This window comes from Lolium perenne, chromosome 5 (assembly GCF_019359855.2).
Source record: "Lolium perenne isolate Kyuss_39 chromosome 5, Kyuss_2.0, whole genome shotgun sequence".
Classification (NCBI taxonomy): Eukaryota; Viridiplantae; Streptophyta; class Magnoliopsida; order Poales; family Poaceae; genus Lolium; species Lolium perenne.
The window spans coordinates 249,001,136-249,011,915 of record NC_067248.2 but is presented as its reverse complement, the minus strand read 5'-3'; the positions used below and the strand labels follow the sequence as shown (position 1 = coordinate 249,011,915).

Sequence of the window (10,780 nt, the reverse complement as noted above, 5' to 3'; positions counted from 1 at the left end):
CAGTACTAGTTTTTTTTGAACATGAGTATACTCTGTAGTAGTTTGCGTAAGAAGAAGATTTTTGCAGCCGCTCAGCGTGTTCGAAGCGAACACCCGACCAAACCCATCAAGAACACTCCCACCGTGGGAGTCCCACGGATCAACCCTCTTATCCCCACGACCCCACCGTGCCTCTCACCGACCTGCGGGCCCCGGTTCAGCACTTAGCTAACCTCATCCTCTGACAGACGGGCCCCACCGCCCGCAGCCCACAGCCCACAGCATTGACTCGCCACACATAAATATCGCCCCGTCTTCTCCCACCTCTCCTCTCGCCTTGTCGTCGTCCCCCTCCCCAATTTCTCCTCCACCGAAAAACTCTGTTCCGACCGCCGTGCGAGCGCAGCACACCAGCGCGCGCGCTCCCTCGGCGGCCATGGCGGACGCGCCGGTGGAGCTGCCGGGCCGGCTCGCCATACTGCCCTTCCGCAACAAGGTGCTCCTCCCCGGCGCCATCGTGCGGATCCGCTGCACCAACCCAAGCAGGTCAGTCCGCGTGCCTGCGGCGGGCGATTCCAACCCCGCCGCCGATTAGCTTACCGACCGCGTAATTTGGTGTGCCGTGGGCTGGGTGGGGGGCGAGGGGGGATTGGCCGCGCGCGGTTAGGTTTTCTCCGCCGGAGCGATCAATCGCTTCGGTGGTAGCTTCGGTGTCGCCTCAGCTAGCTAGCTAGCTCCAAATTACAGACACCTTTTTATTATTTTCTGTTCTGGAGTGTTTCTATGTGCCCGTAGTGGGTTCAATTAGAATTGCCCTTTTCCTCTGTTCTCAAGTACAACTCCTACGCGCGGTACCAGTGTGTCTCGAGTTGCAAGCACTAGTTCTGAAGCAGATATTTGGACTTCTACTATTGCTAATCTGACGCTCTCGCTGGGCTCAAGGTAGGGTGTTGGGCGGTTAGGCAGCTTTTCATAGCCTTGACCGACTAATTCAGCTCCCAATTATCAACCACTCATTGAGTGTTTGAATTGTCATCTGAACAAGTGTTGAATTTTCTACGTGCGGTCTGGTCACACGCCGTCCAGGTCATCTAGGAGTTTTTTCTCGGGCTAGGTGGAACTTTTAGGCGTGCATTGACTTGTCTGGAGGGGAAGTTCATGCCCTTGGTCTGCCTTTTTTTTGACATGGGAAATGTTGTTGTTTTCGCTTGCAGTGTGAGGCTGGTGGAGCAGGAGCTCTGGCAGCGGGAGGACAAGGGTCTGATCGGCGTGCTCCCCGTGCGGGACTCCGAGGCTGTGCCTCTCGGTTCGATTCTGTCTTCTGGTGAGATAGACTGCTTCAGCTAGTGAGCTATTGCTTGGAATTGCATATTTTCTTACTGGGATTGGTGTTTCTCTTGTAGGCGCTGGGGGCGATTCGGGTGAAGGGGGCAGCAAGTCGCCTGGTGGTTCTGGGGGCGAGTCGACCAAACAGGACGCAAAGAACGGGAAGGAGCCCATTCACTGGCACACCACGTAAGTTTCGGCATTTTCTAATGAAGTGCCTTTCCATTGATGTCTGCACTGTATTCATGAACCAAGTTCCAATCTAGACATGAAAAACTTCAAATATGACAGTAATTGGGTGAAAAACGTAGTGCCTGGCCACTAAAGATTGTTTTAGTCGGTGCTACACTTTGGAGCTTTGACATGTAGTATTAGGCTGTTGGCAGATATAACAATGTTCCTCAATATTTCATTCCATGGACATATGAAAAATAGATTCGAGCTAACATTTATATATTTACCTTCTTATGCCGTGTGTTGCTAATGCAACAATGCATTATTGGATTATACTGCTGTTGGGGACTTGGGGGTGGATGAAGCAAGAATGCTAAGATAGGTTGATAGCAATCAAATCTTGTTCGACAGGAGGGTGCACTTTACATGGAGGAGGGTACTTGTAGCTCAACACTGAGGCTAACATTTATTTGTTCTTTCAAGCTTCTGGATAGTTCTCCTTTAGTTGGCTGTTCTGTTGCTGCTTCACTGATCTGTCACACAATCTACTTACTCTCCAACGAGTAAATGTTTGAAATTAAGATGCTCCGATTGTTCGGGGGACAACTTTTCATTTCCCATCTAGTCTTCCAGTCCTGGCATGCACTCCATTTACCAGTGATAGTCTATTTCTCAGCCTATTATGTTCTACAAATGGTTGCTGTGCTATGGGCTTTCTTGTCTCCAGCTACAGCCAAAGTATATATTGGATCATAATCGCACAAACTGATAAAATATGAAGTATATAGTACACAATTCAAAGTTGTACCCTTGTTAGATTATTATCTTAGATTTGTAGTGTTTGTGTTGTCCTACCTTATGCATATTTTTAATCGTCCTGACTTCCATTTTCCTTCCATGTATAGTGGAGTTGCTGCTAGAGCTCTGCACCTTTCAAGAGGGGTGGAGAAACCAAGTGGAAGGGTTACATACATTGTTGTTCTTGAAGGCCTATGTAGGTTCAGTGTTCAAGAACTCAATGCAAGGGGGTCATATCATGTTGCCCGTGTTTCACGCCTTGACATGACAAGGACTGGTACGGCCTTAAAAGTATATATATATATATATAAAGTTTCACACCATTTCGTTTAACAGTAATCATCACAAGCTGGTAGCTGCTGTCACGTCACACAGCTGTATCTTCTTTCTGATTCTGGCGTCTCTGCCCCGATAATTTTGATGGCTTGTTAGCATAGTATAATTTCTTCTCTGATGTATTTTATTAGCTCATAAAGAATTTAAAAGATTCTGTTTCCTGTAAGAACTACTTCGTCATGTAGCTGCCTTTTCTTTTCAAAACCACATGATCTATCAAATTTTGACACTCACATTACTATTGTATCTTTGGTTTGGTAGAGTTGGAGCAGGCAGAGCAAGACCCTGATCTAATTGCACTTTCTAGGCAATTTAAAGCTACTGCCATGGAACTCATATCCGTCTTAGAGCAGGTAAATAATTCAATGAAGCTTGATGTCCTTTTTTTACTGTTTGATTTCAAGATTTGGTGCTTATAGTTGACAGAGTAATAGGAAGATTGAACGCAGAAGTGAATATTGATTAATTTTGAAGATAGTAGTAGATCCATGCAAAATTGTGAAAAATGAGCTGCATATTCATGATCCATGGTTTTGTTTTTGCTGTTGCGGAGATTACTAGTATAGGGTTTAGGTGTCTGCAGAAGTAGAAGACTTAGTGCTGCTCATGATACTTCTCAGTGAGTTTTGACTTACTATTGCTCTGTTGTTTCTGCAGAAGCAGAAGACGGTAGGTAGGACCAAGTTGCTGCTCGAGACAGTTCCTGTATACAGGCTAGCTGATATTTTTGTTGCTAGCTTTGAAATAAGCTTCGAGGAGCAGCTCGCTATGCTAGACTCAGTTGACTTGAAAGTCAGGCTTTCCAAGGCAACCGAACTTGTAGACAGACACCTGCAGGTGAATATCAAGCAACCCAATGATCTCTGAACTAATGATTAATTCTGTTATTCAATAAGTTCACTTCACACGATCTATTCATTTGATGGTTTTCTGAACTTTTTTCCTCTTGATGGCAGTCAATTCTTGTAGCTGAGAAAATAACACAAAAGGTTGAGGGGCAGTTGTCAAAGTCACAGAAAGAATTTCTGTTGCGCCAGCAGGTTTGTTTCTTAAAACCATATGTTCCATGCTTGACGAACAGTAAATTACATTCTGCCATGCTTGTATTTCTAGTAGTTATAAATATACCCAACACATATAGAGGATTTTTCTGCAGTTGGGCAACTTTAATATCCATGGCCTTTTTGTGTAGCATATAATTATATTTCTAGTATGATAGTGACCCTGCTAGTTCTGCAGATGAGGGCTATCAAAGATGAACTTGGTGATAACGACGATGATGAAGATGATGTAGCTGCATTGGAAAGGAAGATGCAGAATGCAGGAATGCCTACTAATATTTGGAAGCACGCCCAAAGGGAGTTGAGGTAACTTCTATCTTTGTCCTTTTCAACATGCTTACATGTCGTACTGGAGGTTAGTTTATCCAGCTAGACTTTGTGCAGGCGCTTGAGAAAGATGCAACCTCAGCAACCTGGATATAGTAGTTCGCGAGCTTATTTGGAACTTCTTGGTGACCTGCCTTGGCAAAAAGTCAGTGAAGAAAGGGAACTTGATCTTAGAGCTGCAAAGGAGAGTCTTGATCGTGATCATTACGGGTTGACCAAAGTTAAGCAGAGGATTATTGAGTATTTGGCTGTCCGTAAGGTTGGCAACTTGACTTGTGTATAATATTTCTGATGTGCTTGTTCTAGTTATTCAGTCTCATGGAGATGCATTATTTTCTTGCAGCTGAAACCTGATGCCAGAGGTCCTGTGCTGTGTTTTGTGGGACCACCTGGTGTTGGAAAGACATCATTGGCCTCTTCCATAGCAAAGGCCCTGAATAGGAAGTTCATAAGAATCTCTCTCGGTGGTGTAAAGGATGAGGCTGATATCAGGGGCCATCGAAGAACATACATTGGAAGCATGCCAGGGCGCCTCATTGATGGACTGAAGGTAGCTCAGATCTGTTTCCAGTTTCAGGATTAACTTGTTTTTCCTGGCAATATCAATTGGAGGACTAATTTTGCCAAACTTATTAATTGCAACCATTTTTCACTATAACTGTCTGTCCTTCTAATGTACTTAGTCTTGTATCATAGCTTGCTTTTCGTGCGGAAAACCGGTACTTTGTTGATTCCTAGTTGCCTCCCATTGAACAAGCCTGAGTACCATCTACCCTTGTGTAATTACCACTTCTAAATGTGATCTCGAATGCCCAATAAGCTGGCAACAACACACTGCTTAAATTTACCATTCTGTGAATCTGGGTTAACATCTTTAATCCTTTTGTCGTATTTGTTTGAACCAAGAGAAGATTGATCTAATACTTCTGCAGAACATGTCATTCTTATATACAGTTAAATAAAGTCATTCTTATATACTGTTCTAAAAAATGCAGAGAGTATCTGTCAGCAACCCAGTGATGCTTCTTGACGAAATTGACAAGACTGGTTCGGATGTACGTGGCGATCCAGCATCAGCCCTACTAGAAGTTCTTGATCCTGAGCAGAATAAAACATTCAATGACCAGTATCCTTTCATTTTATGCGTGTAAAGAGTGCATCTTATTATTAGCTGGCTGGTTCCTTCATGAATTTGGGCCCTTTTCTAAAAGATGTTTATTACAATTAGCCATGTACTGATTAGTTGGGCGTATCTCTTCTAGGTACCTTTTTACCCCCATCTCTTTGAGGACTGCATTTTTTTCTAGTCCCCTATTCTTTCTAAGAGGCTATGATCTTGGGTTACTTTAAAACTCTGATGCACACCATACAGTACTTTGGGAAAGAGATCATGCTATTTGGCCTCCTATCTGCGTTTTATATATATATTAAAATTCCTTAACACATTTTTACCAGCTATTTGAATGTTCCATTTGACCTGTCAAAGGTCGTATTTGTTGCAACTGCCAACAGGATGCAACCTATCCCCCCTGCTCTGTTAGATAGGATGGAAGTCATTGAGCTACCAGGCTACACCCCTGAAGAGAAGCTAAAAATAGCCATGAAGCATCTCCTACCTAGGGTATTGGAACAGCATGGCTTAAGCTCTGCATATCTTCAGATTCCTGAGGTATGACACAAGGACTATCTTCTGATGGACCTTTCTATTTTATTTGATACCCCATTGTAAAAAAAGGTTTGAATTGCTCACAATATCTGTTTGAGGAGTAACAGTTGCTCCCTTTGAATGCATATTTATATTATTGTTCAGTTTGCTTTATCTCCATTGAAATAAACTGAAGTTTAAAATGGAAAGTATAAAGGCATTTAATTCAGTTTTTATAGTGAGAAGTGCAGTGTACTGGTGCTTTAGAGGTGCGCTATTCTATTTGTGCCACAGCGCATGTAGTTGATTTTGGGTTGTCTTTCCATTATTTTAACAAGGAGAAGACGTGATGGCAGTACAGTTTTAGTTCCTTAGATATAAAAACATAAATCTGACTTTTCATTGACAAGTACGTATATGCATAATTTGTTTCTTTGGTGGGGTTTATTCCTTTTGGATTTACTCTATGTATTAGAGAACTAGAGATTAAATTTATTGTATATGTTTCCTTAGAGATAGATCTTCTTTCATAATGTATTCTCTGTCGGAATAGAATGTATCTGCTATTGATCAAGCCTGAACAATGAAGTTATTTCCTCCCCAAAAGTTCTCGTATTCTGGTCTAAAGTCTATCTACCCTTTTAGTACTCTACCCGTTGAAGCCATCTCTAGCCTTGTTGACAAAATAGTTCTCCGGATATTAACGAAGGTGTACCTACTTACCATTGCATTTTGTTTGCAGTCATCAACTGCTTATAGTCCACTAAATAATGCTATTGAGTTCATTATCTGTCCTAAAACAGTTCTTAGAATGGTCTTCTTACACTTTCTCCATTCATTTTTCATATTTTCTTTCATTTGAGTATTGTTAATACTCTTTAATTAATCTCTGTATTCCTTGTACCTTTTGTCTGTCCAGGCTGTAGTCAAACTTATCATCGAGAGATACACACGAGAAGCTGGTGTGCGTAATCTTGAACGAAACCTAGCTGCATTGGCTCGTGCAGTTGCTGTTAAGGTTGCAGAGCTAGACAGTACACTGAGACTTGGCAAGGAAATACAACCAATAACCACAACTTTACTGGACTCTAGGCTTGCCGATGGTGGTGAAGTTGAAATGGAAGTTATTCCTATGGGCCAGGACATAACAAATTCGTATGAAAATCCATCACCCATGGTTGTTGATGAGGCTATGCTGGAAAAAGTGCTTGGGGTATGCCATTGCCTCTTAGTTTGTTTTCATGATGAGCTAGATTAGTATGTTTATGTTTGTCATAATATCTTACCATGTTACATTACATTGTGCTACAGCCTCCTAGATTTGACGATAGAGAAGCCGCAGATCGTGTGGCGTCCCCAGGAGTGTCTGTTGGGCTTGTCTGGACTACTTTTGGTGGGGAAGTTCAATTTGTAGAGGCTACAGCCATGGTGGGTAAGGGTGACTTGCATTTGACGGGACAACTTGGCGATGTAATTAAGGAGTCAGCACAGTTAGCTCTGACATGGGTAAGCATCTTCCTTTCCTCTCACCTATCTCCCCTTACATATGCATTTATTTATTTATATACATTCGGTTCATCAGTTGGCAGAACCTGCTGTTGCCATGTGAAGTTGTTTTCTAATAGCATGGTGTGTAGTTGAAATACTGTTTATATTAAGCATCATCAGCTCCACTATGCTTATTTTTCTTGTCAGTACATATCAGGTTCAATAACGTTCTGTTCCTCTTTAACTCGGATTTTGATTGTTTTTGCAGGTTAGAGCAAGAGCTGCTGACCTCAATCTGTCACCCAATTCTGATATTAACTTACTGGAGAGTCGTGATATTCACATACATTTTCCTGCTGGTGCTGTGCCAAAGGATGGTCCTTCTGCAGGAGTAACATTGGTAACATCTCTGGTGTCATTGTTCAGTAACCGAAAGGTCAGAGCAGACACCGCGATGACGGGCGAGATGACTCTTAGGGGCCTGGTGTTGCCAGTTGGTGGTGTTAAGGACAAGGTACCACCATATATGTTCCTGATATTTTCTGTATTTCTTGGTGAAATGAAAAAGATTCAAGGGTGAATCCTTCTCACGTGGTGCTCTTTAACTATATTTAACTTCGATAATTCACTGGCATTCAGGTACTTGCGGCACATCGATATGGCATCAAGAGGGTAATATTGCCAGAAAGGAACTTGAAGGACTTGGCTGAGATTCCAGCTCCCATTCTCTCTGGCATAGAGGTATGTGATTGATTATCGTTAGTTGGAACTCAAGATTTGCTCAGAGCTGCTACATTATGTACAAGTAGTTTGATTGTTGAGGATACACTCTATCCTATTAGCAGTCTAGCACTAACTTGATTCTGCATTTATACGTTTTCATGATATGTATGATGCATGAATTATTCAACCCCCCAAAATATCTACTCTAGAAGTTTCTGCTATCATCCTGGGCTAAAGCATATAGAATAGCAAGCATTTACGTTGCAACTGTTTCTCACTGGATGTAATTTGTCCTTTACAATGTTTGTTGCTGACTTGCATCTGCTTATGCCACCGGTAGATTCTGCTCGTGAAGCGCATCGAGGAAGTACTTGGCCACGCTTTTGAGAATGGATTCCCTTTAAGACTACCCTCCAGTCTATAGCATGGGCAAATCCCAAGTGGAACCTGAATTATGTGGTATTTTCACACTGGTTATGTACACCTGTTCTGAAGATTGGTTCATCATCACTTGCTCATGGTCGAGATTTCCGTGAAGAGCACCTCAGAGTTGTCGAGCAATTGTTCCACTGGAGCGAAGCTAGCTTGCGCGTCCAGCTCGATTAAGATAATATTCGGAAATGTATATACGGATACAGGATATCCATGAAAGTGGCAGGGAGATTTGCTCTGACCTTTGTGCTCGTATTTTTATTGAGATGCTGATCTGTGCGCAGCTTGGTATGGAAGCAAGGAGATCCCACCTGTTGTTTTTCTCTGTTGTTGGGTTTAGGTGTATATGTAACCTATTATTACAGGGGAAATTTCAGTGTTGCAGTGTTATGAAGTGGGTATCAATAAGCAGCACATGGAACAATAGTACTCGGTTGTATTTGCCAATACGAGTTACTTTCCCTTCAATTTTTTTTACTCTGTACCGTTTTTTGACTCGAGCTTCACTATTCACGTTCTCGTTAGGTTTCTGAGTATGCTCAGCTGTCCAATCACCCAGGGCATATGAGATCACCAGAGCTGTTTTGAAAATACCGCCATCTGAAATTTCGCATTGCTAAAAATTACTACTCCCTTCTGACACTTATTATGGATCGGAGGGAGCACTTTGTGAACTAGGAGTGGGATGGGAATATGGGCACGACGTATAATTGAAGTTTTTGGTGAGAGCATCTCGCGAAAAATGGTTTAGTTGCATCCCGGCTCCTCGTTTTCATTTGTATTTGGGCTTTCATCTATCCCGTGAACTCATATCAACCTCGGTCTCTCGGGGAGTTAGGAGGAAACAAAAGCGGGAATTGTCGAGAAAAGTTCTTGCGCGCCTGGTGGTCCCAACTTGTTGGCGACAAAGCTGATCGTCATCCTCATCGCATCGTCTTCCGCGTGTTGCAAAAACCTGCCGCCAATCAGTATTCGCCGTGACGCGTAGCTTCCAAGTTAATGCCGTCTCCTCAAATTCACGTGATGCTTCCTCTATTTATCGTGGAGCTACCGCGTCTGGCCGCATTCACCACCGCCGTCCCTCTTCTCCCCACTCTTTTCTCCCCAAAAACTCCTCCAGCAATGGCGAACCGCTTCCCAGGCGACGGCGCGGGGTCTCTGCACCAATGGGAAGGGAGATTGCTGTGCACATGCCGGGCTACCCGGCGCCGCCAGACTTCCGCGCGCCCGGGGGCTGGCGCCTGAGCGCGGGGGGCGTCCTGATCCCGCCGCCACCAGTGGGAGGCGACGTCGAGATCGACGCGGTGATCGCCACCCTCAGTGATGAGCAGCGCGCCGAGCCGCGCTTCTTCCCCGACAACTACGTCGCGTGGAACGACTTCTTCCGACGAAGGTACAATGCCCTCCCCTCCTCCCGCGCGCAACAATGGCGTTGGCCGCCGCCGCTGGTGGAGCGCGCGAGGCCGCACCCTCGAGAATGTGCTCGCGCACATCGAGGGCGGCAACTACCCTGTACTGGGGATGCCGCTGCCGCCACCGGCGCCTTCCGTGTCGCGCCGGCACGGAAGCTCGTGGATGCCACGACGGATGGCGGCGATGTCGTCGCCTGGGTCAGCATCCCGCTCATGCGGGTCGGCTCCTCCACCAACGACGACGAGGACCGTCAAGGAGCCGGCGTCGCCACCGCCGACCAGAGGGCGCAGCAACGGCACCCTCGTCATCCGCGAGGGGGGGGGGGGGTTCCCCTCGTCGTCTCCATCGCGCGGCCGCACGAGGAAGACGAAGGGCAAGAAGGAGGACGCAGCATCCGCAGCTGCGTCCCAACTCGCCAACGAGGAGGCCGCTTGGGCCGAGGCCGCGGCGATCCGCGAGGTCGCTCAACGACCTCGTCCCCGCCGACAACGACCTCCAGATGGACGCGGCACTCGCCTGGTCCAGGCAGGACTGGGAGAGGGAGGACGCGGAGCAGCAACAACGTCTGCTGGACCTGGCGGCCGCGCGACGCCGCCCGCGCCACACCTGCCGCACCCACTGCACCCGTTCCGCTAATCAAGCTGGAGGAGTGAAGCGAGGATGAGTGGTATCGGCCGACGCCGTCACCGCCACGCCACGACGATGCTGGGAAGGGTTCCAGCCATTGGGGAGACGCTAGCCAGAGCAGTAGCCGGCAGGTGCCGCCACCCGAGGACGACGATGACTCCAGCAACGACGTCGGCGACTACACGAAATTCTACCACCATTTCGGCATGTAGAACGGCGTATTTTTACCATGTTTTTGCGTTTAGATTATATTCGCTCTAGCCGAATTCAAATATATTACGAATTCAACCTATATATGTACGAACTCGCCTATATATATTAAATTTCGCCTAACTTTGAATGTATTTTATCTGATTATGTTTAAATTCGCCTATATGTGTTCTTTCCACTGGGCTCGTCGCTGGGAAATGGATCTCCCAAGATCAAATTTTACATCCATCTGGCGTTAAAT

The 10,780-nt window shown here is 45.4% G+C and overlaps 1 protein-coding gene across 1 annotated transcript; it reads left to right on the top strand.

Annotated features, from left to right (window-relative positions):
* Positions 1-299: 299 nt before the first annotated feature.
* LOC127302597 (lon protease homolog 2, peroxisomal) lies at positions 300-8,757 on the top strand. The gene is made up of 17 exons (XM_051333094.2): positions 300-525; positions 1,194-1,303; positions 1,383-1,494; positions 2,385-2,554; positions 2,875-2,966; positions 3,271-3,450; positions 3,570-3,653; positions 3,853-3,980; positions 4,059-4,260; positions 4,345-4,551; positions 4,997-5,127; positions 5,457-5,670; positions 6,566-6,859; positions 6,958-7,152; positions 7,403-7,648; positions 7,774-7,875; positions 8,198-8,757. Exons 1-17 carry the CDS (start codon positions 416-418, stop codon positions 8,279-8,281), a joined length of 2,661 nt encoding a protein of 886 aa, XP_051189054.1. The 5' UTR covers positions 300-415; the 3' UTR covers positions 8,282-8,757.
* Positions 8,758-10,780: the final 2,023 nt, after the last annotated feature.

Coding starts and splice junctions, on each gene's coding strand:
- LOC127302597 (XM_051333094.2), top strand. CDS start 416: ATGGCGGACGCGCCGGTGGAGCTGCCGGGCCGGCTCGCCATACTGCCC. Junction 3,981..4,058: donor CACGCCCAAAGGGAGTTGAG/GTAACTTCTATC, acceptor GACTTTGTGCAG/GCGCTTGAGAAAGATGCAAC. Junction 6,860..6,957: donor TGCTGGAAAAAGTGCTTGGG/GTATGCCATTGC, acceptor ATTGTGCTACAG/CCTCCTAGATTTGACGATAG.